General features: G+C 39.0%; 2 protein-coding genes across 2 annotated transcripts in view; both read left to right on the forward strand.

The window, feature by feature from the left end:
- Positions 1-27,728, forward strand: part of TTN (titin) — a 281,892-nt gene that overhangs the window by 55,673 nt on the left and 198,491 nt on the right. Inside the window, 17 exon segments of the mRNA XM_033859976.2 lie at positions 4,286-4,330; positions 15,777-18,527; positions 19,319-19,597; positions 21,388-21,951; positions 22,442-22,723; positions 22,824-23,102; positions 23,521-23,799; positions 23,897-24,175; positions 24,295-24,582; positions 24,697-24,975; positions 25,068-25,349; positions 25,445-25,723; positions 25,838-26,116; positions 26,218-26,496; positions 26,614-26,901; positions 27,027-27,305; positions 27,439-27,720. Coding sequence (XP_033715867.1) covers positions 4,286-4,330; positions 15,777-18,527; positions 19,319-19,597; positions 21,388-21,951; positions 22,442-22,723; positions 22,824-23,102; positions 23,521-23,799; positions 23,897-24,175; positions 24,295-24,582; positions 24,697-24,975; positions 25,068-25,349; positions 25,445-25,723; positions 25,838-26,116; positions 26,218-26,496; positions 26,614-26,901; positions 27,027-27,305; positions 27,439-27,720 — 7,293 coding nt within the window.
- On the forward strand, positions 5,459-15,062 carry LOC141279168 (uncharacterized). The gene has a single exon (XM_073807532.1). It carries the CDS (start codon positions 5,518-5,520, stop codon positions 11,974-11,976), a length of 6,459 nt encoding a protein of 2,152 aa, XP_073663633.1. The 5' UTR covers positions 5,459-5,517; the 3' UTR covers positions 11,977-15,062.

Genomic DNA, 27,728 nt, shown 5'->3' on the forward strand with positions numbered 1-27,728 from the left:
AGGCATCAGGATTGGTCTGGATTCTAGTTCACCACTGAAATTTACAACAGATCTGTAGACAACTCCCAGTAAGTTCTGGTTTCAGTGCAGGGTAAGACATTAAAGGTTGGCATGCTTCTTTTCAGGATTTAGCAAACTTGAAGAAGTTACATCAGACTCTCAATGGCATGTCTCTTCGTCAGTTTCATTTAAGAAGGAGCCCCTTGGCCAAAAGCCCATCTTCATCCAGCCTCTGTCAAGCCTCAGGGTGCACAGCGGGGAGACAGTCAGATTCCATGCCAGGGTTTCTGGCATTCCCAAGCCAGAAATCCAGTGGTTGCATAACCAGCAACCAATTCTACCAACAAAAGATGTAGTTTTCCATTTTGAGGAGTCCACAGGCATGGCTTTAATGCTTATAGTTGATGCTTACTCAGAGCATGCCGGCCAGTACTCTTGCAAAGCAGCCAATAGCGCTGGGGAAGCCATTTGTGCAGCTATACTCACAGTGACTCCAAAAGGTAAAGAAAGCCTGGCTTGCTTCAACGACTTTGATCTGCTGCATCCCTCCTACTCCCACTGTTACTAATGAGAGTCTCTGCTGTGTGTCTTGGTGCATATTGTGGTCGGTCCATAATTTATTAACAAAGTAACACCCAGGTGCCCCTAAGTCCTCAATTATATTTTAACCAGTGTACTTTAAATCTCACTGAAGTACGTGTTCTGGGCATTACACTAGTTATTATTTGGTTAGGCATCAACTTTGCTTGACATTTTTACTTTTCTAAACAGCATCTCATCATTGCATCATTAATGATTTATTTGCTACATATTTTTGATAAAGTATATGGTGGAGGGAGGACAAATGATATCCCGAATAGAGTCAGAAAAAAAGAGGGAGCGGCTATGTCATTCTGGATAGCTGCAATGACAACAAAAAGAAGGAAGCAGATACTGTATGGCATCCGCATGAGCCTTCATCATCCATCCATCACTGGATCACTGGGAATGAATTTTCTTTTGTGTCACCCTGACATCCTGGAGCACACTGCATCTGGCATGCTGCTTCCAAGTAACAGTGACGTCTTTCATCTTCATCTTCCGTGCCATTTTATGTTACTAACCTAGCCAGGTGACAAAGCTTAGATCCTAATGTTCTTTTCTTTTTCTTGTCACTTGATCGTACAGTGCAAGCCCTAGCTAGGCAAAGTTCTGGGAAAAATGTAAGAGAGTCCACCAAGTCCCAGACAGTGGCAGATTCCTGTTTCACAAAGCAGGAGAGCAAAATATCCCAAAGCGAAATTAAGTCATTTCAAGGATCATCATATGAATATGAATTTCAGGTTTTTGAAGGTGTATCTCAAAGTTCCGCCCACACAGCTACATCCATTCGAGATGTAGAGTTGCACCATACTGCATCCCTTTCACAAATTGCAGAAAGCACTGAGTTATCTGAGAAATGTGCTGAAGAGCCAGTGGATGAAGCACCAAGGATTCTCCTGCATCTTCAGGACCTCTGTGTAAAGTGGGGCGACACGGCTCAATTCCTCTGTGTTTCAGAAGAACCTTCCGTTGACGTAACCTGGACTCATGAAGGTGTAAAGATAGAGGAATCTAAGAGAGTGAAGCAGTCACAAAATGGCAATGCTCAGTTACTTACCATATGTAATGTTCAGCTGGTAGACCAAGGATTGTACAGCTGCGTTGTCCACAATGAGTACGGAGAGAAGACAACATCAGCAGTACTAAGAGTAGAAGGTGGTTATTTGCTATTTAGCTCTGACTTGCTTCATTTCATCCTCATCGCTTTATGCAGCTTTTCCATCATGCAGATTGAATCAATGAATATATTAAATAGAATACCCTTAAATTAGCACTCTATTCATAAATGACTTATGAAAGTCAGCCAAGTCGTTGGCCAAACTTAAGAACATGTAACTTTCCAGTCTAGATTCAAGGAAGTTTAACTTTCACATCTGAGTTCAGGAAGTCAAGGTTTGTTTCGTATGTGCTCTTTTTTCTAATACTTACCAAATGTGCCACCTAGGAAGTGTACCAAAGAAGGTTCAGATGTTAGAGTTCATCAAGTGTTTATTGAGTATTTATTATTGTGCCTGGCACTGTCTGGACCAAAATTAGTAGTCTTTAGATATTTCTCAATAAATGCTGCTGCTTTATAGTCTCAGATCCTCCCAGAATTGTAGAATTATCTCACAGCAAGATCATTATTTTTGTTGTTATTGTGCTTGATTCACCACTGTGTCTAGAAGGGGCACAAATTTGGGCAAATTTGGGCAAAGGTTAACTTCTTCCTTCCTTCCATGGACTTTCTTCTTGGATGCTAATAAAATGAGAAAAGTATTCTTCAGGTACTAGAAGCCTGTGCTGTGTGTCTGCAGCAAAGGACCTTCACTGAATCCCATGGAGGGAAGCTGGTGGAAGAAGTTTAGGCATCTCCAGGGGTCTGTGGAGAGCTGCGGCCTCTAGCTCTTCCCTGATCTGGCCATATTATTGTTGAGGCGTCAGAGATGAATGGGGGCAATACAGTGCTGTGTGCACGGCCATCTCTGCAGTGAATTTTGAGATAGATTCATTAATTCACTTAATGTATCTGCAATCCTCACTCACCAAAAGGAGGATTTGTTTTTTCTTAATCTGACATTTTGGTCTATAGCTATTTCTGATTAATTTTCAAAGCCTAAGAAAGGAATAGCTCAAGAACTGAGGTCTAATTATGCAAATTAGGTAGAAAATTCCACCATCCAGAAAGTTGACCCTCAGTTTCACCATAGCTGCTGGCTAGCACAGTAATCACACAAGAAACTGTCTATCTGGAGGCGTTGTCTACAAGTCACGTAGGTGACAACTGTGACGGTTTCCGCAGCAAGATAATTGGGAGCTGGTGTGTTGTGGAGGTGGGAGAAATGTAGGTCTTCCAACTCGCTTCCTAAAGAACCTAGTGCCCTAGGACAGTGCTTCATCATCATGTTCCCAGAGTGGATTTGAGCTGGACATTTTTGCCTCAGGATTTCCAGTTCACTCAGTTCCAACAATTCTATTATTAAAATGTTCTTGGTGCGTGAGCATTTTTTTTTCCCTTGGGAAATCCAGACTGCCTTACTGAAGAAAGTTAAAAGAGAAGCCACTTTTCAGTGTTTGAAGAGTGAAGGATCAGGCACAGTTATCTAATTATCTAATATAGGCCAGTCTTTATCTGTTCCTCTTCGATTTGGGCCTAATAATTTTACATAGGCTAGTTATCCATGAAAATCAGGTAGGAATGTGAACCCCCGTAAGTCTGTTTGAGTAGAGTTCTTATGTGCGTAGTAAGCATAGAGATATCCTAGTTTGGGGACTAATGTGCTGCTTACCCTCTCATCCTAATGACATTCCATCGTCTCTAAATTCCACGTGTGTTTTACTCTTACAAACACAACTAATTTATTCCTTTTCCAAACTTTATTCTTACCTAGCAAAAGAATTGCAAACCAGACCACTTACCAAAATTACCCTTGGTTCAGACACTAAAAGTATTAAAACACTCAAAGAGTCCAAAATTAAAACAACCCGTGAAGTAAAGAGAGCATCGTCAAAGAAAACATCAAGTTTGTCAGTAACTTCATGCCAAAGACCACAAGGAACTGAGAAGCCAGGGCGGCAATCACACTGACTTGTGTCACACAGACGGGAGAATGAGAGTGTTACCTGAGCACCTGCTTTCTCTGAAGCCACCCAGAGACGATTGTGTCTAAAGGCTGTGACTTTTCCTTATGTAATAAAAGTAATTTTGAGTTGAGGACTCTTTGTTCTGCTCTTTAACATGTAATTGGACTTCGCGTGAAGTTTTAAAGGTGGTTCAAATCAAAGGAGTGTTTACTAGCAGAAAACTCAATTCTGCAGGGAAATCTGAGAATGGCCCTCAGTTAAAAGTGGCAAGTTAGAAAATGCATGTTCCTTCTAAATGTGATTTCATCTCCTAGCAAGTAGTCAGTCAACAAGACATTAAAAAAGAAATATTCCTTTTGTTTGTGGATTGCTTTTCTCAGTGCATGTAAAAGGCATGGGGAATTGTGGAAGTAAAAGTGGAAATTTCATAGAGAACCTAAAATAAAAATGTTTTAAAATCTTTCATCATTGTCATGTACTTTATCAGCTCATTGATCTGTTTGGCATGGATTTTGGGGGGTGCATTTGGGGGATGTAGTTTTCTATTATAGTAAAGAGAAAATTGTAATTGTATGAATCATGAATTGAGGCAGAAAGTACATGGAATTAATCATGAAAATCTCTTGTTTTTGCATTCTAGCTCCTGAATCAATGTTGCATGAGCAGATTGAGATGGAGATGAAAGGTATGGTTATATTGAATATGAGATTTAAGTAGAAATTCTGAAGGATTAATAGAATCCTTGAGCTGCCTTCTGTTAGTAGTATTGAGAAAAATGACATAGATGTACAAATATATCTCTTACAGTATATATTACTGTGTTGCATGCCTGGTTTAGTATGCTGATAGTTACATGCATTTCACAGTAATTTGTTTTATGGTAATTTAAAATCTTATATTTAAAATTTATCAGCCATAATCAACTTCATGTTTGCAGCCATTTTCAAAAGCGTGTATTAGAAAAGGTTGTCATCTTAATGCATGAAATCATGAACTAGAAGTTTGTTTTCAAAATCACTGTGAATTAAATTGAACAAGAGACAATAACCTAGCTGTCATTCTCAGAATGCAACATCATGAATGAATTATCATTGAGATGCTTTTTTATTTAGGGTGTGTGAAAATGTTACATTCTCATTCTGGTTTACACTTCATGCACATACATCATTTTAACATTGATATGTCTCTTACACTGGCTTGCAGATAGCTGCCTTATGTGATCCTTATTGCCTGCTTTTCTTTGCATAACATCGTGACTTTATGGCTGTATTAGTTCGAATAAACGCCTTCTCATTTTATTTTATTTTATTTTATTTTAGCTAATCATTTATGGTTATAGTTCTCGTATATATATCTTAAATAGTTAATTCTCCAAAAATACAATAATTTAATCTATAATCAAAAGGATCAGAAAGGGCGTTTATTCCACTCTCTGCAAGTCAGGTAAGATTTTCCTCTTAGCCATCAAAAGGACAGTTTTCCTGCTCTCAAAACAAATACGCACAGGAACATGTTATTTTGAAATTCATTTTTGCTTGTTCAAGAAGAAATTTCAGCAGTTTGAAGAAAAGACCAGACAACGAACGATTTTCGTGTCAGAATCTTTTAAACAGAGCATGGTGTTGCGTTTATTCGAACAAATATGGTGAGTGAAATTTTTTATGGATTTGTGAGAATCTGTAGCATGCACTTTATTTCATTTCCTATTTTGCAATTTCATTTATTTTCAACTTTTTCAAATACTATGGAAAATAGTAAAATGCTTTATAATTGAACTTTTTTTCAGAATTGTTCTCTGAGGAAGCATCTGAACATTCAGAAAGAGATACCCGTGTTGCCTTCTCAGATTCTGAAGACATAGATCACAGCTCCATGGCTGCTAAAAGATATGCAAGTAGAATATCATCTACAAGCTCCTGGCCCAAATATTTCAAGCCGTGTTTTACCCAAAAGCTTATGTTTAAATATGTTTTCGAGGGTGAACCTGTTGTTTTTACATGTAGATTAATTGCCTGTCCAACTCCAGAAATGACTTGGTTTCATAACAATCGACCTATCCCAACAGGTCTTCGACGGGTCATAAAAACAAAGAGTGATTTACATCATCACTCTTCCAGCTTAGAGGTTAAAAGGGTCCAAGACAGAGATACTGGAAGTTATAGATTATTAGCAATTAATAGTGAAGGGTCTGCTGAGTCAACTGCATCGTTGCTTGTTATTGAAAAAGGGCAAGATGAGAAATATTTAGAATTTCTGAAAAGGGCAGAACAGACACATGGAAATATGGAGGCTTTAGCTGAAAGGAGAGACGATAGATTAAAGGTTGACCTGAGGTTTACTGGCTCTCCCTTTAACAAGAAACAAGACGCGGAACAACAGGGAATCATGCGAACTATACACTTTAAGACAGTAAGTCCTGGCAGGAAAACAGATTTAATGTATGATGAAGAATATTTAGAAAGTAAATCTGACACAAGGGGATGGCTTAATGTAGGTGAAAGTTTCCTGGATGAGGAGACCAAAATGAAGTTGCAGCATTTACGGGAGGCTAGAAAAATGTTAATGGAGAAAAAGAAATTATCTTTGTTAGATATGTCATCTGAAATAAGTTCAAGAACTTTGAGAAGTGAAGACAGTGATAAAGACGTTCTGTTCTCTCGAGAGGAAATAAAAAGCGGGTCTGTATCTGATCTAGCTGACAATAGGGATAAGGTAGATAATTCAACTGAGGGTATTGTCCAAGATCCACAGGTCCTTCCTAATCTAATGGATCAAAATGTAGAATCTGGAGAACCTCCCACAAGCTTTCAAACTACTGTTGATGAGGAAATTCTCCAGACTGAAATGAGAATGAGCCAAGAGGCATTCCTAAGAGAAAGTCTATCAAGGGACCATTTATATGGTAGGATTCTAGTAAATGAAAATATCCAAGCAAGAGAACAACTTGAAAAACTTATGACCCAAGCGGAAATTGTAGAGTCATCTAAAGATATCACAAATGTAAGTAAGAATGAGGAAATATATGAGACCCCTGAAAAGGTGTCTCAAGTTACTATACCATACACCAGTGAATCTTTTGGTGCAGTTGTAAATATTCAAGAAAGTGAAGCATTAGATATTGACCAAATAAGAAAAGATGATTTGAGAGAATTTCAACACTCCACTTCCACAAAAGTCGATGAATTCAAAACTGAACAGGAAGAAAAAACCACAAGATTTTTCGAAAATTCTTTCCAGAAACATCCACAACGTTGCCCACCTTCATTTCTTCAAGAAATTGAACCTCAAGAAGTTTATGAAGGTGATAGCTGTGAATTTGTGTGTCATTTTCAAGGATATCCTCAACCCATAGTGACATGGTATAACAATGATGTACCAATCCCATGTAATCGAGGCTTTATCACTCAGACTTTCAAAAACTATTCAACGTTAACCTTTTCTTCTGTCCATCCTCAAAATGAAGGTTTCATTACCTGTGTGCTGTTTAACCAATACGGAACAGTAAAAACAACTGGTGTACTTAAAGTGAAGTCAAAACAAAGGCATGATGTCGAAGCACATAGGGTCCCAGTGTTGCATGACTACACTGATGAAGAAGAGGAGCTGACATTGGTGTTTGACCAAGCAAAAGGCGTTCCTCCATCTCTGAGACAGGAAGGCCAAACAAATCTCCATATGTTAAAAGCTAACCCACCAGTTCCTCCCTCTGCAGACATAGAACTTCTTTCCTTTCCTGTAGAAATTCAGATAACGGCAGCTACTCCTACCCCAGAACAGGATAAAGAGTCAAGAGAGTTGTTTCAACTGGAGGAGTTGGAACCTAAAGCAACACCTCAAGATGAGGCTACTCGGTCACCAAAGCACAAATTTATATTTTCATCTGATATTACTAACGAGCCGCCAGAAGTGTTGCAAGAAATGCCAAAGCATGCCAGTTGTAGAGAAGGGGATTCCATAGTCCTTGAATGTTCACTGTCTGGTGAGCCTAAACCAGCTGTGACATGGTTCCACAATGGAGTCCTTTTAAAGCAGAACAAGAAGTTCCAGTTTGAAGAAGTTAATTGTAGCCACAGGTTATATATTAATGATGTTAATTCTCAAGATTCTGGAAAATATGAATGTGTTGCTGAAAACAGTTCAGGAATGGTTGAGAGTGTTTCAGATCTAACAGTGGAACCTGTCACTCACAGGGAATATAGTCAATTAGAAAATATGGGTGGAATTTATGCCAAATATTCCAAAGATCAACACATTCAGGGAGAATCTGTAAGGGCACACTTTCATGATTATCCAACCGGTCCTTTTACTCCCCAATCCAATATAAAAGAATATTCTGTAAGAGGATATTTTCAAAGCCTTGAGACAATTGAACAGATAGACCAGAAAGTCCAGGTTTCTTGCACATCTTCTAGAGAAAAACTGCCCATATTTATGCAGGGTGCTTCTACATCCATAACAATCAACAAGCCTCTCCGAGCTGAACTCATACAATGTCAGGATGAAGAGAAAGAGGAACATGTAAATGAAAAATCAAAGTTACACCAAGCAGAGGGGACTGTCTATCCATCTGTTGATGATTTCAGTGAAGTCAAAATTAGGAAAGAGGTAAGAAACGATTTGGGGAAACTTGGTGGACCAGAAAGGGAAAACGTGCAAGAATATGCCCAAAGTGACTATTTATCAAATATCCACTCTGAGAGAACTTCTGATGGTTACAATACAAAAGAATCGTCCATCATTGTATACAAAGAACCCTTTGGGGAAGGGAGATACTACCCAGGAAAAAAGGTGAGGCATAGAATCATTGCATTTGAAAAGTTACAACATATAGAAAAAGGCGTTCTAGAAAAAAGACCTACCAAGAAATCATTTGTGAATCCTCCTCAAAAGAAGCTTGATGACAAAGACTTTCCCTTAAAGCAAAGAAAATCAAGATCAAGTAACCTAAACACAAATATGCATCAGGCAGAGGAAATGCCTCCAAACACTGAACAAGATTCATCTAACATTGTAATGAATTTAAAGCTGCTTTCTTCTCAAACTCATAAGGTACTTAAAGTACAAGAGAGGGAACAACAGAAGGAAGTAGGTCTTATAGATCAATCTGCAGTTGCTGAAAGGGCTGAACATGAAGCACCTATTACATTTGACCTAAAGCAATTTCATGCTCAAATAGAAAATGCGGATGTAAAATTTCAGGAAGTTAGACTAGATAGTGACCAATCAGAAGAAGCTTATTTTCAAACCCAGCATCCTGCTTCCGAAACAACCGAGGCTGAGAGTATTGTATTTGATCTGAAGCAAATGTATTCTCATTTAGGAGACCCAGCTAAGGAGTTTCAAGAGCAAGAAACTAGGCAACAGCAGGAAACACCATATAAAGAGGAAGTTCCTAGCACTGAAACATTACAATCTGATACACAGAATACCTCTCAAAGCGCACAAAGTAACATATTTACCAATCCAGAGATTTCTTCCAGTAAGGAGTTTTTAGATAGGACTGTGAGGGAGAAAAGTGGTAGTGATGAAAATGCCTCTTATTTGGAAAAACATAAGCAGGAACAAAATTTAGAAATTTTAAATACTGATATTTCTCTTAAAACTATTTCTGAAGAGATCCATAGTGAACCGTGTGCCCTACTTTCAACCTCATCCACAGATGTAGGAAAAACTGATATTTCTGAGAAAAATGGGGATAGGAGTTTCATTTCACATGTGAAAAAAGCAAGTGAGGAAAAGCTTATAGAGGTTTGTAAAAAGGAGGAGGAGCATTCTTTGGAACCAGAGTTGGAGTCATTTCAAAAGCAAGATGGAGGGACACAGGGATATACTGCTGGAATTTTGGGAGACCACATAAGAGAGGTTCAGGAAGCAGACACATGCCGCAGAAAAATTTCCCTGAGTCAGCACTTTCCATTCTTAATGACTGAGGAACAACGGAATCCAAATGATCAAATAAGTGAGAAAATGGATGCTCCTGGAAAAGAAAAATGTTATGAAGAAATTCAAGTTCAGAATGAAACTTCTTTCTCCAGTACTGAAAAAGAAAATATAGAAACTTGTTTTTCTGAAAACCCTCCTAAGTTGGATGAGGCACATACAACGGAGGTAATGGAATGTGAGACCTCCCTAACACAGTACTTACTGGCTGCTGGAAAACATGAAGTCCCTGAGACTGCAGACACCAAGCACAAGGCAGATCTTGTCCACAGTGAATCAGTCACATCAATGGAGGTTGAAGAAGTAACTTTCAGCACTGTGTATGAGTACTACAACCAACAACAGGAATCACTGGGACGCCCATTTTCTCCTGAATCTGATATTTCAATTGATGTGGGAAGTACAAGCAGTGAAGCACTCTCTGAGCTAGATCAGTTTTATACCCCACCATCCTCTGTTGAACATCTTGAAACTCCAAAGTCTCCTGATTTGTATCTTACTCCTGTAGACACAGCTAAAAAATCCTCAACAAATTTAGGAGGTAAGACTATTGAAAGGACCACACCTTTAGAGGAAGCTACTGAAAGGTACTCAACACCTTCCGAAGGCAAGGTAGCAGAAAGGTGTTCTACACCCTCAGGAGAGACCCTGGAGAGATACTCCACACCTCCAGGAGACACCCTGGAGAGATACTCCACACCTCCAGGAGAGACCCTAGAGAGATACTCCACACCTCCAGGAGACACCCTGGAGAGATATTCCACACCTCCAGGAGAGACCCTGGAGAGATACTCCACACCTCCGGGAGACACCCTGGAGAGATATTCCACACCTCCAGGAGAGACCTTAGAGAGGTATTCCACGCCCTCAGGGGAGACACTAGAGAGATATTCTAGACCTTTAGGAGGAGAAACTGTTGAAAGATATTCTGTTCCTACTGGAGGACCAAACCCCACTGCAATCTTTAAAAGGTGCCCATCAAAACTAGAAAGGGAGGACAGTCCATCAAGTGAACATTTCCACACACCTACAGAAGAGAGAAGCTCAGCTTATGAATTATGGCGTTCTGATTCCTTTGGCACGCCCAATGAAGCCATTGAACCAAAAGACAATGAAATGCCTCCATCTTTTATTGAACCTCTGACCAAAAGGAAGATCTATGAAAACACAACCTTGGGCTTCATTGTTGAAGTTGAGGGCCTTCCAGTTCCTGGTGTGAAATGGTATCGAAATAAATCTTTGCTAGAGCCAGATGAAAGAATCAAAATAGAAAGGGTGGGTAATGTGTGTTCTTTGGAAATTGCTAACATTCAAAAAGGAGAGGGAGGCGAGTACATGTGCCATGCTGTAAACATCATAGGGGAAGCAAAGAGCTTTGCACATGTAGACATTGTGCCCCCAAAAGAGAGAGCAGTGGCCCTTCCACCTCCAGTAACACATCAGCATGTCATGGAGTTCGATTTGGAAAACACTGGGTCATCAAGAACACCTTCTCCTCAAGAAATTGTCCTGGAAGTTGAATTAAGTGAAAAAGATGTTAAAGAATTTGAGAAGCAAGTGAAAATAGTCACAGTTCCTGAATTTACTCCTGATCATAAAAGCATGGTTGTGAGTCTGGATGTTCTCCCATTGAATTTAGCAGATCCAAGTATGGCTTCAAGGGAGGAAGAAGACAAAGATTTAAAAATTGACTTAGAAGTATTTGAAATGCCTCCTCGCTTTATAATGCCTATTTGTGATTTTAGAATTCCAGAAAACTCAGACGCTGTGTTCAAATGTTCAGTCATAGGCATCCCAACTCCTGAAGTGAAATGGTATAAAGAATATATGTGTATTGAGCCAGATGACGCTAAATATGTGATTAGTGAGGAGAAGGGAAGTCACACCCTTAAGATTCGCAACGTCTGTCTTTCCGATAGTGCAACGTACCGGTGCAGAGCTGTGAATTATGTAGGGGAGGCTATCTGTCGGGGATTCCTCACCATGGGAGATTCCGAAATGTTGGCTCTGCTGTCAAAGAAAAGTAAAGTGACATTGAGCAGTGTGAAGGAAGAATTAGTCTTAAGGAGCAAATATTCAGACAGCTTTTTTGAATTTCAGGTGGAGGAAGGGCCTCCCAGGTTTATCAAAGGTATTTCTGACTGTTCAGCACCGTTAGGGACAGCAGCTTATTTCCAGTGTTTAGTCCGTGGCTCTCCGAGGCCCACGGTTTACTGGTACAAAGATGGGAGATTGGTGCAAGGAACAAGGTTCAGTGCCGAGGAAAGTGGCATAGGGTTCCACAACCTGTTCATAACGAGCTTAGTGAAGGAGGACGAAGGTGAGTACAGGTGTGTAGCTACGAACAAATTGGGCATGGCTGAGGCCTGTGCAGTGCTCACCCTAATTTAAAGCTCCTCATGCAAGGTGTTAGTGTCCCCATAATGATGAGAATGGACTTGAATGCTTTCACACTTTCCAGATTATATAGTTCTAATAAATCTCCAAATACATCTACTCTATTTGAACAAATTACATTGAAAAACCCCAGGGAAAACAGTTTCTCTATGTGGAAATCTCATGTTTGTAATACATGTAAATATTCTATTATCTAAACTGTGGAATTATCACCTGTGTCAATTCTGCTGTGAATCATCAAACACTATTAAACATCTCCTTGGCTACCTAATCGTTGGTACTTCTACTTTACCCTCCTTCTACTCCATAAAGTCCTTCAGCAGAATGCATTCTCTTTTAGCAGATAAACTGTGTATGTCAAGTAAAATGTGAAATGGAAGACCATATCAGATGACCACACAGACAAATTGGTAAGGTAAAATCTCTCTGCTCTAAGTCATTTTGGAAACGATAACTCTTTTGCACCCAAATACATGCTTATTTATTCAGACTTAGAACAAACCAAGCAGCAACAGAAACTAGCTTTGCCCAATTGGTAACTAACTCTATAATCTGTTTTACCTTGCAATCTTCATATTTATTTTTAGCTCTTTAAAAAATATTTTCATTATTAATATCCCTCTTCTTAAGTGTTTTAACTCTTGCTGCTTTTGAAGGGACCAATGGCGATCTCTTGGTGGGTAGAGTTCACCTAGACATTTGCAGAATATGCAAATAAATCTTTCCACTTTTGGGACTACCTCATTTTCTCAATTTCTGAGATAGCATTAAGTGTAAAATGCAGCATTAATTTGATACTGGACTGGGGTTGGGACAAGAAACTACTATATTACATTTATATATAAATTTTAAACTGCAGTATAATTTCAGAATCTTTAATATTAGAAAAAGATGGTGGGACATCTCTAGTATTGAAGCAATATGGTAATTTGTATTTCAGATTATATACAAATAACAAGATAATTAGCTTTCCTGTCCTTTTCTCTGAATTTTATTTTTAAAACTAGAAATTAATAAGCATTCAAATTTAAGATGCATAAACATATATGTTTCTAAAGTGGCTGTTTTTGTTTTTCAAAATTATAATTATAGTAAGTTCACAAAATCCTTAACGTACCTGTGTGCCACTGTGAACTAAATCTTCTCATATAAGCTGTAATAAACATAAAGAAACTTAGTTTTTTCTTACCTGAAAATGAAGGGTTAGACCAAAAGACCACAGAGGTGATTGTTCAACTATGATTCTGTGTCATCCCAGTGGTAACTTTTCTTAATATAATTCGGAATACATTTCAGTTTTGCAACAGATGACAAGAGGAATAATAGAATATAGTAATTTGATTGTGAGACTTCTCTTCCTCCAACTCTGTAAATTACTCACTGTCATCTAATGGCTATTTTCTCCCCTGCATTGAGCAATTTTTACATAACATGATCATATTAAATACATTAATTTTACTTTAATTCTAAAACATTAATCATTTAATTTAAATTTAATTTTCAAGAGAATCCATATATCCAATCATGTTTATTATGCTTCTTTCATCTGTCAAATTTTTTATTCCCACAATGGGACTTCCCTAAAAGCCTTTCAAGTTAAAGAAGAAACTGGGAGAATGTGTAGGATATAGACAGACCAGTCAGGCTTACACCCCACCCACCCCACCCCCCGAAAGAACATTCGCTTTGCTTTCTTTGAGTCACCATAACTTATCAAGATAGATACACTATTGTGAAACAATCATTTCTGTTTCAACCAGTGAGCAGATAATATCTGTGATCATAATTATAGATATGATATATATCTATATACCACATCATAATATATATTATTATATATTATTATATATTATATATTATATGTATATAATATAATATATATAATATATATATCATATATCACATCATAAATCCCTGAAATAAAATTAATTCTATAGTTTAGGGACTTAAGGATTTATTCTACTCTGAGTCACATAATGGATGTTTAAATAAATTAGAAATTCAGGTCATGACAAACATGATAAGCACACTTTACCCAAACATTATACAGCATAACAATAGTTCAAACCTGTTCTTAAAAAAAAGAAAGAAAAGAAAAAAAAGTTTTAATGCCATACTGGATTGGCAGTAAGGGCTGAAAACTATACTTTTATGCTTATAAAAAGGTGGGCTTTATTTGATTTTGCTCATTAGAATTCTGTTAGTCTTAAATTCATTGCACTTGAGAATATTCAGAATAAAAGTGACTGAATAAAGAAAAATAAGCCTTGCCCACCCTTGGCTTACTTATTAATTGTTGTAGATAATTAAATGGAATTTTTTATTTTCTGACTCAACAGCATATAACTTAAAAGCCTGAAATATGAATTTCTCTGATGCTGGATAAAGAATTCATTGTTTTATGCATAGTAGAGTTTAAACATAATTATTAGCTACTATTACTACATGTATTTTAAACTACACCTTTCATGTTTCAGGACTCTTGAATTTCATCTGGTATCTTTCATATAGTTAATATACCATGTTTAGAAGAAAGTAAAAACAATTGAAAATATTTCAACACGTTAGTGAGTAGGGGTATTTTCGCTATACTGACATTCACTCCCTTTACAGATATTTTGGGAGTTCAAGTGAAAAGGGAAAGCTGACATGAGTGATACATTATAGATTAAATGTTAAGTGGTCACCATTAGTATGTGAAATTAATCAATGTTTTTACAGCTTACTAACTGAAATAATAATAACTGAGTTTGTATTCTACATGCTATAGGTAAGTTTTACCAGTATATTTATATAAGCCAACAGCTACTGGAGTCCTGCCTTTTACTGCTAATACATTTGAATTAAAGCATAAGACTATTCCACGTGATGCAAGTAAACTAATACAATAGTAAAACTGCTCTAGGTAAGGTAATAAAACTATTATTAACCAGAGCTGTTCTATTTACCTAAAAATTTAATGAAAAGCTAATTCCTTGTTATCAAATTACGTCTTTCATCCTGTCCATGATACTGTTTAAAGAGTATCTGTTATTCACTGTTTGTTTTCCTGTTCAATAATACTGTGTAGGTATTTCTCATGCAATAAACTATAATTAAATTTTTAATGTTGGAGTTTTCTCTCATTTCTGATTCTCCCATTTTCTTAACATAAGCCTCATTATAAAAGCTTTGTTGAAGTAATAGGGCAATTTACACAGGCAAAGGAAGGCTTGCATTTCTAGTAACTGAAAACAGTTATAAGCAGTAACTAGAACATAGATGTTTTAGTTTGAAAATAAACAGTCTTCAATTTGACAATGAAGATCACTCTTAAACTCAAGAAAATTCTATATGTAAATAACAATTCTGGATCTTTTTAGAAATTTATTTAAATGATCCTGAATTCTTTTTTAATTAATTAATATTTAGTGGAATTTTTATTTAAAAGTTGTGTTTTAAAGAAAAACATTTGGATCCTGAATTATTTGATTAGCAATATTTAGCCAGCCAGCAGTTTCTCAAACTTTAGAATTGGGACTGTATCACAAAGGAAAACTCATAAGAACATCTTTAAAATGTATAAACTCTAACACAAATGAAATGGACTGAAAGTTGCATCAGTACAGTATTTATAATCATATAATATAATAAGCTAAGGTTAAAATTTTAGAAATGTGCCTTTTGATAAATTAATCTCAAGATAATCTAATGATTTCAGGAATAAAACAGAAGGCGGCCATCAATTGGTGCATAATTCTTTGATGACTTCTTTGTTTGTTTTAGTAAAATAATAATCATTTTTCCCCATACAGAGTTTTCTAGTTCTCTTCTGTCTGCTGAGGAAGAAGGACCTCAAACCTCTAGCTCTGGCCTTCAGTTATCTAATAGAAATGAAACACTGGAACTTTTGTCTGAACCTCCAGTTCATTCAACTAAATTCGATTCCAAAAAGGAAGGCAGTGTCCCAGTTTTCATCAAAGAAGTGTCAAATGCTGAAATAAGCATAGGGGATGTGGCTAAGTTGTCTGTTACTGTCACTGGTATTCCCAAGCCTCAAATTCAGTGGTTCTTTAATGGAGTAATGTTAACCCCTTCAGCTGACTACAAATTTGTTTTTGACGGTAATGATCACAGCTTGATCATTCTGTTCACAAAATTAGAGGATGAGGGAGAGTATACATGTATTGCCAGTAATGAATATGGACAGGCAATATGTAGTGCCTATCTGAAAATAAATTGCAAAGGAGAGGGGCTCCAAGAACCAGAATCAGCAGAAGAGAAATCTCTGGAAAAGCTCGAAGGTCCTTGTCCTCCTTACTTCCTTAAGGAGTTAAAACCAATTCACTGTGCACAGGGGCTCCCTGCCATCTTTGAGTACACGGTGCTTGGAGAGCCTGCACCCACTGTTTCGTGGTTCAAGGAAAACAAGCAGCTTTGCACCAATGTTTATTACACTATCATTCATAATCCTGATGGTTCCGGGACATTCATCGTCAATGACCCTCAGAAAGAAGATAGTGGTTTCTATGTCTGTAAAGCGGAGAATGTGTGGGGTGAATCCACCTGTACCGCAGAGCTGCTCGTGCTTCTGGAAGACACACACATGACTGATGCCCCCTGTAAAGCAACGTCCACACCAGAGGCTCCTGAAGATTTTCCCCAGACGTCGTTAACGGTCCCTTCAGTTGAGACACTTGACTCAGAACAGGAGACTGCAGCTTTTGTAAAGGACACCATTTTGAAAGCTGCTTTAATTGCAGAAGGAAAACAGCAGCTTTCTTACGAGCATATTGTTAAAACCAATGAACTGAGCAGTCAAGTTACTTTCATAGCTGAGCAACTGCAATCCACAGTCATGTTACAGCAGGATATGCCCACTCCTGAAAGCATCAGTGAACTTCTTTCCATCAGTGACACTATTCATGTCCAGCCTATCAAGGAACCACCTCCCAATGTACAGCTGCAGATTGTCCAGTCCCAGGACACCCTCCCCAAAGAAGATATTCTAATGTATCAAGAGCCTGAATTACAGGTGGTTCTACCAGATACTGAAAAAATCTTCCCAAGTGCCATGTCCATAGAGGAAATTAGTTCATTAACAGTTGAGTCTCTGCAAACTTTATTAGCTGAACCTGAAGGGAGTTATCCACAGTCATCAATAGAAGAAATGCCAGCCCATTCATATCCAACCTCTGTGGCTGAGGAAGTACTTTTACCAAAAGAAAAGATAGTATCCGCAGTGGACGAAGAGCAGAGAGTGATCCTTCAAGAGCAAGAGGTGCAAAATGCCCTCATCCTGAATCAGAGCTTAGCTGAGGGACACGTGGAAAGTTTCCAGGGTCCTGACATCATGATCTCCCGGGTCCCTTCAGAACACACGTGCACAGAAGGTGAAATCTTAATGGAAAGTGTGGATCAACTGGACAGTGCAAAGCAAGATTTCGCAGCCAGCGTTGAGGAAGGCAAGTCCTTAAGGTTTCCGTTGGCAGGTGAGGAAAAGCAGGTACTGCTCAAGGAAGAGCGTCTTGACAGCTTGGCAATGCCCCCGAACCAAACCACTAAGTATAAAAAAGAGCCCATGGCAATAAATGGTGTGCAGGAGGTGCAGGGAAGTGACCTGCTTTCTAAGGAAAGTTTGCTTTCTGCTATTCCTGAAGAGCAGCGGTTAAACCTGAAAACTCAGATCCGCAGGGCTTTGCAAGCAGCAGTGGCCAGCGAGCAGCTGAGTCTTTTCTCTGAATGGTTAAGAAACATTGAACAGGTAGAGGTCAAGGCCATAGACTTCACCCAAGAGCCCAACCGCATTATGTGCACCTATTTTATTACTTCAGTGAAGTCTCTAACAGAAGAATTAGCCATCACTATTGAAGGCATTGATCCTCAAATGGCTAACTTGAAAACTGAACTTAAGGAGGCTTTGTGCTCTATAATATGTGAGGAAATGAACATCTTAACAGCTGAGGAACCTGGAATTCAGAAAGGAGCCACAATAGACTTGCAGGAAGAAATGGATTCTTTTTCTGATCCACAGAAGGTTGAAGCAATCACCGAACCAGAGGTTGAATCTAAATATCTTGTCTTAAAGGAAGAGATAAGTTATTTTAAGGTGGAAAGTCAGGTCAAAGCTGTGGGTGCCACAACTGCTTCCGCTGCTGTCTCTGATGAAAAACTGGATGAGATACCAAAACCATCAGAGGAAAAAGAGAAATCCTCTAAAGGTGGTACTGAGAAGGCTTGTACAGTAGAGATACGGGAGGCTGAGGGTAGCTCACTCAGAGAGGGTGGTCCTGATGTACAGACGCCCTTGGTGGACGTGATTGCCAAGGAAGGTGACACCGTAAGCCTCGCGTCATCCATAACAAATGCCAAAGAGGTGAATTGGTATTTTGAGAGTAAACTTGTGCCTTCAGATGAAAAGTTCAAGTGTTTACAAGATCAAAATACATATATGCTAGTGATCGACAAAGTAAATAGAGAAGAACATCAAGGGGAATATACGTGTGAGGCCTTGAATGATGACGGAAAAACAGCAACTTCAGCAAAACTCACTGTAGTCAAAAGAGGTTGGATTTTAAGGATTCAGTGAATCAAGTTCTAACATTCACTGGGTTGTAATGATTTAGGTTTCCTCACTGAATTTTCACTTATCTGCCATTGCCAGAATGCAGTTTATTTAGAGTAAGAATGAAATCACAGACATAATCATGGTTATTAACTTTCCCCTTTTCCCTTACTGCCTTACTGGGTGGTATGTTATATCTACACTACTACTTATTTTTAAAATGAGACGTATTTCCATATATTTCATAATACTGATAAATGCTTTTTTAGTCTCTTTCTATATGAAAATACTTTAATGATATGTAATAAAAAGCTGTCAGTGAATACCTAGTTACCCTGAAATCACCAGTCTCATCCTTAAATTCAAAATAACCATGATTAATTGTCTATTTGTGTTTCTTGTTTCGATTATCTTTTTTGCTATTGTTTCACTTCATCACTTTATTTAGTAGATCATGTTTTTTTCACATTATTCGCAGTGTTCCTAGTCAGCATGGTATATTTAAAGAATATATCATATTGTTATGCATGTAGCCAAGAGCATCACATCAATTTAATCATTTTTTCACAATTCACTGAAAAGTAGCAATTGAATATGTTGAAAGCTGCTTGCTGTCTTCTTTTGCCTTCAGTGATCTTCCTCATTTTCCAGTCACTTGTCTTAAACTGCTGCAATCCACTTCACTAATTTCAACTGTTTCACTCCATTAACAGCAACAAAGTTTAGAAGGAAAAGAAAAATGTGGGGTACCTGAGAAGGAGGTGTGCTAATGGGCTCTGCTTCCCTTTGCAGCTGCCCCAGTGATCAGGAGGAGAATTGAGCCCCAGGAAGTAGCCCTGGGCCACCTCGCCAAATTCACCTGTGAGATCCACAGTGCTCCCAATGTCCGCTTCCAGTGGTTCAAAGCTGGCCGAGAAATCTGTGAGAGTGACAAGTGTTCTATTCGGTCTGCAAATTATGTCACCACCCTGGAAATCCTGAGAACCCAGGTTGTTGACTGTGGCGAGTACACCTGCAAAGCTTCCAACGAGTATGGCAGTGCCAGCTGCACAGCCACACTGACTGTGACAGGTAAATGCCATACACTGACACAGATGTTATTCCATTTCATATTATCGCCTATTTTACTTTTTGTAGAGGTGCAGGAGATACTTGTCCTACCAACTGGAGAGACCAGTAGCCAAGATGGTAACACAGTGGCTAGGTAGTGCAGAGCCTATGAGAGACAAGAAGTCATTGTTTACAGTCACATTTCTAAAAACAGCTAAAGAAAAAAAATTTTTATTTCAAGAGCAATGTGAAGGAATCACACAAGCAGTGGCTCCTCATAGTTTGGTTTGGGTTTTGGTTTTGTTCTGTTCTTTTTATTAAATGGTCTGGCTTGACCTCTAGCATAAAAAATTTCAGGACAGTTTGGTGCTACTAAAAAGTAAATGATGTCTGAATGTGTGTAATAATTTGGACCCAGTTAACCAATTAAGAACAGAATTACAAAATGAAAAAAGCCAAAGCATAAGACTAAAGTCAAACAAATCCTAATAAGAGACAGGGAGCTAGTACAGAACTACAAACTAGGATTCTCACCCTAAGCTTTATTACTAATTGAAAAATAAGAGTAACTACACAAATATTCTGTTCTCCATTTCCTGAGGACACACAGGATGACTGTCAAGTAGGTAACACTCATCAGGAGTTTGAATTCCCTCATTAGCAAAAAAAAAAAAAATAACTCTTTCCTACCTCTTTCTCTCACTCTTTCTTTCTCTTTTGCTTTCTTCCTACAAAGGGAAAATGTGAGTATGAACTTATGAACTATGGTTTAGGGTGAGAAGTAGCAATGACTTGTGCTGTTGACAGAAGCATGCACGAAATGCCAGGGTGAGGCTGTCCCTTTGTCTTTTTCTTTTTGAAGTATAGTTGGTTTACAGTATTACCTTGGTCATCTTTTTCAATGACAGCATGGAGGGGAAGGGTAAATGCAGCATGCATCTTTGACTTGAAAAAGCCAGGGTTTCCTGTAGCTTCCTCTCCTCTACAACTCTTTTATATCAGAAACTCCACACCCCCAGGCCCATGGTGACCCATTCAGTGGATTTCACTTTGTGATCAGAGTCTCCGTACTGCCAAGTGCATGGCATTATTCTTAATGACACTTCGGGAAATTTCTTTACCCAAAATAGGCCGGTTCAGTAATGGGACTAACACTTGAGCTTCAAATCACAAGAGGAAAGAAGAAAGAGGAGGATTTTTTTTTTTAATCAGAAAGAGAGGTTCCTAAATGTTTGCTTCCAAATGCAGAATGGACATGGGAAATTACTGCTATAAATATTTTTACAAGTTTGGAGTGATTTAGTGGATACATTTAAAGTTGTGCCATTTAAGGATTTGCTAGTGGTCATCGACATGAGGGTTAGAGAGACTTTATAAAACTACTGAAACTTTTTATTACTTAATATCCCTACTCTTCAGGAAAGTCAAGTACGTTTTCTTTATCTTCCTCATACAGTCTTCTAATTTGCAGAATTAACGTACCAGCTGAATTGCTTATCAGATAATTCGAACAACTAATCAGCTCATAAAATGGACAAAGCTTTAGCAATAGTGAGTCAATGTTGTGAAATAAAGGAACATTTGTTCTTTCCTTTGATAGAGACATTTAAAGTGCTGTCTTGCTCCTCTATAAAAAAAACTCTCATCCCTTTCCTTTGACACATCTTTTCACCTTCATACATTACCCTACTTTGAGTAATGTCTCATGTCTATCTAAAGCTATTACTCATCTTTTTTCTTTCTTGGAATATGTAATTACAGCAAGAGCTTTGTAGGGACAAAATATAACACTGAAAACTTTTCTTTTACAGAGGCATATCCACCAGCCTTTCTCTCCAGACCTAAGTCCATAACAACTTTTGTGGGTAAGGCAGCCAAGTTCCTCTGCACAGTGACAGGGACTCCAGTGATTGAAACCATTTGGCAGAAAGACGGCGTGGCCCTCTCACCTTCCCCTAACTGCAGGATTTCAGATGCAGACAACAAACACATTTTAGAAATCTCAAATCTTACAATTCAAGATAGAGGAGTTTACTCCTGTAAGGCTTCTAACAAGTTTGGAGCCGATACTTGCCAAGCTGAGTTGGTCATAATCGACAAACCACATTTCATTAAAGAGCTAGAGCCTGTGCAATCAGCTGTCAATAAGAAGGTACACCTTGAGTGCCAAGCAGATGAAGACAGAAAAGTCACAGTTACATGGAGTAAAAATGGGCAAAAGCTCCCCCCTGGGAAAGATTATAAGATCTGTTTTGAAGATAAAATAGCATCCCTCGAGATCCCTCTGGCCAAACTAAAAGATACAGGAACGTATGTTTGCACAGCTTCCAATGAGGCTGGAAGCAGCTCCTCTTCAGCGACAGTAACTATCAGAGGTAAGAAGTGTGTGAATAATATTTCCACTCCCTTCTCTCATTTTGTGATTAAAATAATTTCATCCAAGCAGCCTCTTTGGTTTGGGGAAATCCTGGCATTGTTTGATTTTATTGTTTCAGTCGTCTTCACAATGCACTTATTCTTGTTTGTTTAAAACTGTCTGCCATTAACAAAGCTTGCTTAAAACTTCTTCTAAGAACTTCGAGTGTCTAGGCAATCCTTAACTATCTTCTTGCATAAAATTGCTCTTTGTATAAGTAGAATTTGGTTGGTTTTGTTTTTGTTTGTTTGTTTTAAACAAGAGTCTGGGAAAATGTTGGAATCATAGAAACATGGAAAGCTATTGAGTACACCACAGCCTTTTCAGAAATTTCAAGAAGACATTTTATGTGTGTTATGTGTCTCTTTGTTGTATGATGTCTACTTTTCTTTTGTGTAGTTTATGATTCAGATATCTTTTCCCTTCTCATTTTTGTTAACTTCATGTAGAGCCACCATCCTTTGTGAAGAAGGTGGATCCCTCTTATTTAATGATCCCAGGTGAATCAGCACGCCTCCACTGCAAGCTGAAAGGCTCACCTGTGATCCAGGTTACTTGGTTTAAAAATAACAAAGAACTTACTGAGAGTAACACAATCAGAATGTCTTTTGTAAATTCTGAGGCTGTCCTTGATATTACGGACGTAAAAGTTGAAGACAGTGGGAATTACTCGTGTGAAGCAGTGAATGACGTTGGCAGTGACAGCTGCAGTGCCGAAATGGTTATCAAAGGTGTGTTTACTCTGTCGTAGTCCATTGTTTTCCTGAGAAAATATTTTCTTTTCAATTGCTTGTAACACATGCTTTATACAATGCTTTCATGCTTTTGTAGAACCTCCTTCTTTCATCAAAACTCTCGAGCCTGCAGATATAGTGAGAGGAACAAATGCCCTCCTTCACTGTGAAATCTCAGGCACTGGACCATTTGAAATTCGCTGGTTCAAGGATAAGAAGCAAATTCGAAGTAGTAAAAAGTACAGGTTGTTTTCTCAGAAATCTGTCGTGTCCCTGGAGATCTTTTCGTTTAATAGCGCGGACGTTGGTGAATATGAGTGTGTGGTTGCTAATGAAGTTGGGAAGTGTGGCTGCCTTGCAACCCACTTATTAAAAGGTTAGTGCTTGAAAAACTGGTATCTCTTCAATAAATTGTCAAAATAGCTTTCTTAAACCAAGGAAGGAAAACTGGTACTTTCTTTTCTTCTCCTAATCTTTGAAAATATTTTTTTTGCCTTTGGTTTGACCTGGGACCCTGGGGGAAATCCAGTCTTTATCTTGAGACCAGTATAAATATTTAATCTCTGATAACAAAAGTGAACTACATAATAAGCGATTTTGTCAGCTGATAACCGTTTATCTTCCTTGCTTCTTTCTCTTGGATGGAATTGTAATTCCTCTTGAATTTGGTTTCTTCTTCTAATTAACCAACACTATGGAATAGATAAATGTAATCTAGATAAAGTTCTTAAATGCATATGGTGTTGAAGTGTTTGGGAATTAAGAAATTTTGGGTGCTCTCTTTCTTTAATTAGAACCACCAATCTTTGTAAAGAAAGTAGATGATTTTACTGCACTAGCAGGACAAACGGTTACCTTACAAGCTGCTGTGAAAGGGTCAGAACCCATTTCTGTCACATGGATGAAAGGACAGAAGATCATTAAAGAAGATGGAAAAATCAAAATGAGCTTTGCCAATGGTGTTGCAGTCTTGATAATCCCTGATGTGCAGATTAGTTTTGCTGACAAATACACATGCCTGGCTGAAAATGAAGCTGGAAGCCAAACGTCTGTTGGGGAACTAATAGTTAAAGGTTCGTGTAAGAACGTTTTAACTTGGAGTTGATATTTCCTTTTAAAATGAAACCTTACTACACACTTCAGAATTCCAACTATTTAATACTCTTGTAGAACCTGCTAAAATCGTTGAGAAGGCAGAACTGATCCAGGTGACGGCAGGAGACCCAGCCACGCTGGAGTATACAGTCACGGGTACCCCAGAGCTCAAGCCCAAATGGTACAAAGACGGGAGACCTTTGATTGCCAGTAAAAAGTATCGAATAAGTTTTAAAAACAATGTTGCCCAACTCAAGTTTTATTCCGCCGAACTGCATGATAGCGGCCAATACACATTTGAGATTTCCAACGAAGTGGGCAGCAGCTCCTGTGAGACAACTTTCACTGTCTTAGGTTAGTATCTTTAGAAACCTGTGCTTCCATATTCCTCTGAAACCCAACAAACAACCAAAACTAAAATCACTGAGCACTGTTCCACATTGTTCTTTCTTCTCTTCTTGTGCTGTGAACAGATCGAGACATTGCTCCATTTTTTACCAAACCCCTACGCAACGTGGACAGTGTGGTTAGTGGGACCTGCAGGCTGGACTGCAAAATCGCTGGCTCCCTCCCCATGAGGGTGTCCTGGTTTAAGGATGGTAAAGAAATAGCTTCCTCTGACAGATACAGAATAGCATTTGTGGAAGGCACAGCCTCTCTGGAGATAAGCAGAATAGACATGAATGATGCAGGGAATTTCACCTGTCGAGCCACAAATTCCATGGGAAGCAAAGACTGCAGCGGAGCCCTGATTGTGCAAGGTTGGCTGGAAACTGTGCCTTTCATTCTTACATAGACGATGTTCAAATTAAGCCTTCTTCCCTTCAGTCGCGCCTCTTAACTCTTTGAAATTCTTTCTTATCCCCCTTCTTTAGAACCACCCAGTTTTGTAACTAAACCAGCATCAAAGGATGTTCTGCCCGGCTCGACCATCTGCCTGAAGAGCACCTTCCAAGGGTCTACCCCTCTCACAATCAGATGGTTTAAGGGTGACAAAGAGCTGGTTTCCGGTGGAAACTGCTATATCACCAAAGAAGCTTTAGAAAGTTCCCTGGAATTCTATGTAGTAAAAACCTCCGACTCAGGCACATATACCTGTAAAGTCAGCAACGTGGCTGGCGCCGTGGAGTGCAGTGCAAAGTTATTTGTAAAAGGTTTGCATAGTTTTCTTGACATCTTTGTGCCACCATTGTCAGAAGTTCTTTCCTCTTTCTCACATTTCTGGGTGATTTCTTTCCTTCCACAGAACCTGCCACATTTGTTGAAAAGTTAGAGCCATCACAGCTGTTAAAAAAGGGAGACGCCACCCAGCTAGCCTGCAAAGTAACGGGCACCCCTCCAATTAAAATAACGTGGTTTGCAAATGACAGAGAAATTAAGGAGAGCAGCAAACACAAAATGTCTTTTGTGGAGTCCACCGCGGTTCTAACACTTAAAGATGTTGCCATTGACGACAGCGGTGAATATATGTGTGAGGCTCAAAATGAGGCTGGCAGTGACCACTGTGGTAGCATTTTAATAGTCAAAGGTTTGTGTTCACATTGCCCCTTGTGGTACCAAAGTTGTGGCCCAGGGCACAGACTCCACCCCCATTAACTCACAATAATTCCTTTTCCGCTATAGAGTCACCTTACTTTACCAAGGAATTTAAGCCCATTGAAGTGTTGAAGGAGTATGATGTCATGTTGCTGGCTGAGGTGGCAGGCACACCTCCCTTTGAGATCACTTGGTTCAAAGACAACACAACACTGCGAAGTGGTAGAAAGTATAAAACCTTCATTCAGGATCAGCTGGTTAGCCTGCAGATCCTGAGGTTTGTAGCTGCGGACGCGGGTGAATACCAGTGTCGGGTGACCAACGAGGTGGGCAGCAGTGCCTGCAGTGCCAAGGTGACCTTAAGAGGTTAGTGTCAGTTCTAATGACGGACTGGCTTTTCTGCAGTGTCAGTGATTTTATTTTTTTAAAGCCAGTTTTGCTATAGAGCTGGTATTCATTGAGAATTCATTCTTCTACTAGAACCCCCAGCTTTTGTAAAGAAAATCGAGAGCACCAGCTCCCTTAGAGGAGGTACCGCTGCCTTCCAGGCCACTCTGAAGGGCTCCTTGCCAATCACGGTGACTTGGCTGAAAGACAACGATGAAATCACTGAAGATGATAACATAAGAATGACCTTTGAGAACAATGTGGCCAGTCTGTACCTCAGTGGCATTGAAATCAAGCATGATGGGAAATATGTCTGTCAGGCCAAAAATGATGCGGGAGTACAGAGATGTTCCGCATTACTCTCAGTAAAAGGTTGGTTCAGAAAGTTTGCCATGGGTTTTAGGGGAAAATGCAGATGTAAGCCTTTCAGCAGAGCAGTTCACAACCCACACCTATCCCCTTGTTTTCTACAGAACCTGCAACAATCATTGAGGAGGCTGTGTCTATAGATGTCACCCAGAGAGACCCAGCCACTTTGCAGGTTAAATTTTCAGGGACTAAGGAGATTACAGCCAAATGGTTTAAAGATGGCCAAGAACTGACCCTGGGCCAAAAATATAAAATCAGTATCACTGACACGGTCTCTATACTGAAGATTATTTCTACAGAAAAGAGAGATAGTGGAGAATATACTTTCGAAGTCCAAAATGATGTCGGGAGGAGCAGCTGCAAGGCTAGCATTAATGTATTAGGTTGGTACAGCTTTTCTATGGAGAGAAACTGGGCATTTCTGTGCTCCTTCATCTCTTACAATTTTAGAGAAAAAAAAATTGGTAGATTGACCATTTTTTTTCTTTTTCATTGCATAGATCTTATCATACCTCCCTCATTCACCAAAAGGCTGAAGAAAATGGACAGCATTAAAGGGTCTTTTATTGACTTAGAATGTATAGTGGCTGGGTCACATCCCATGAGCATCCAGTGGTTCAAAGACGACCAAGAAATAACAGCTAGTGAAAAATACAAATTCTCTTTTCATGACAATACTGCCTTCTTGGAAATCAGTCAGCTGGAAGGTACAGATAGTGGAACCTACACTTGTTCTGCCACTAATCAGGCAGGACACAACCAGTGCAGCGGCCATCTGACAGTCAAAGGTTGGCAATTTTTATCCCCGCCTCTCAAGAACTTATTGCTCTCTCATTTCTTAATTCTTACCTTGACTGATCATTCTAAAATAAACCATTCCTTCCCCCTTTTGCTTCTTTTTCTTTCACCCCAGAACCCCCTTACTTCCTGGAAAAGCCACAGTCACAAGATGTCAATCCCAATACAAGGGTTCAATTAAAGGCGCTTGTGGGTGGCACTGCACCCATGACAATAAAATGGTTTAAAGATAACAAAGAGTTGCACTCGGGAGCAGCTCGCTCAGTTTGGAAGGATGACACCTCCACCATTCTAGAGCTCTTTTCAGCCAAAGCTGCCGATTTGGGGACCTACATTTGCCAACTGAGCAACGATGTTGGCATAGCAACCAGTAAAGCCACTCTCTTTGTCAAAGGTCTGGTCTCTACATTTTCTCATTGTCTTGCTTGCCTAGATTTTCTTGGTGGGAGGGAAGAGGCTTAAGAAAACGATTCTCATTGGTCTTTGGTTTAAAAAATGTTCAATATCACGTTTTCCCCCATCTTTAGAACCTCCTCACTTCATTAAGAAGCCCAGCCCAGTCCTAGTGCTGAGGAACGGACAATCCACGACCTTTGAATGCCAGATAACAGGCACTCCTGAAATCAGAGTCTCTTGGTATCTGGACGGGAATGAAATAACAGCCATTGAGAAACATGGCATTTCCTTCACTGATGGTTTAGCCACTTTCCAAATTTCTGGTGCCAGGGTAGAACATAGTGGGACTTATGTCTGTGAAGCTCGTAACGATGCTGGCACGGCAAGCTGCAGCATTGAGTTAAAAGTGAAAGGTTCGTTA

The sequence above is a fragment of the Tursiops truncatus genome, chromosome 7 (assembly GCF_011762595.2).
Source record: "Tursiops truncatus isolate mTurTru1 chromosome 7, mTurTru1.mat.Y, whole genome shotgun sequence".
Taxonomy (NCBI): Eukaryota; Metazoa; Chordata; class Mammalia; order Artiodactyla; family Delphinidae; genus Tursiops; species Tursiops truncatus.

What these genes read in the sequence shown, in the direction of transcription:
- LOC141279168 (XM_073807532.1), top strand. Translation starts at nt 5,518, where the DNA reads ATGGCTGCTAAAAGATATGCAAGTAGAATATCATCTACAAGCTCCTGG.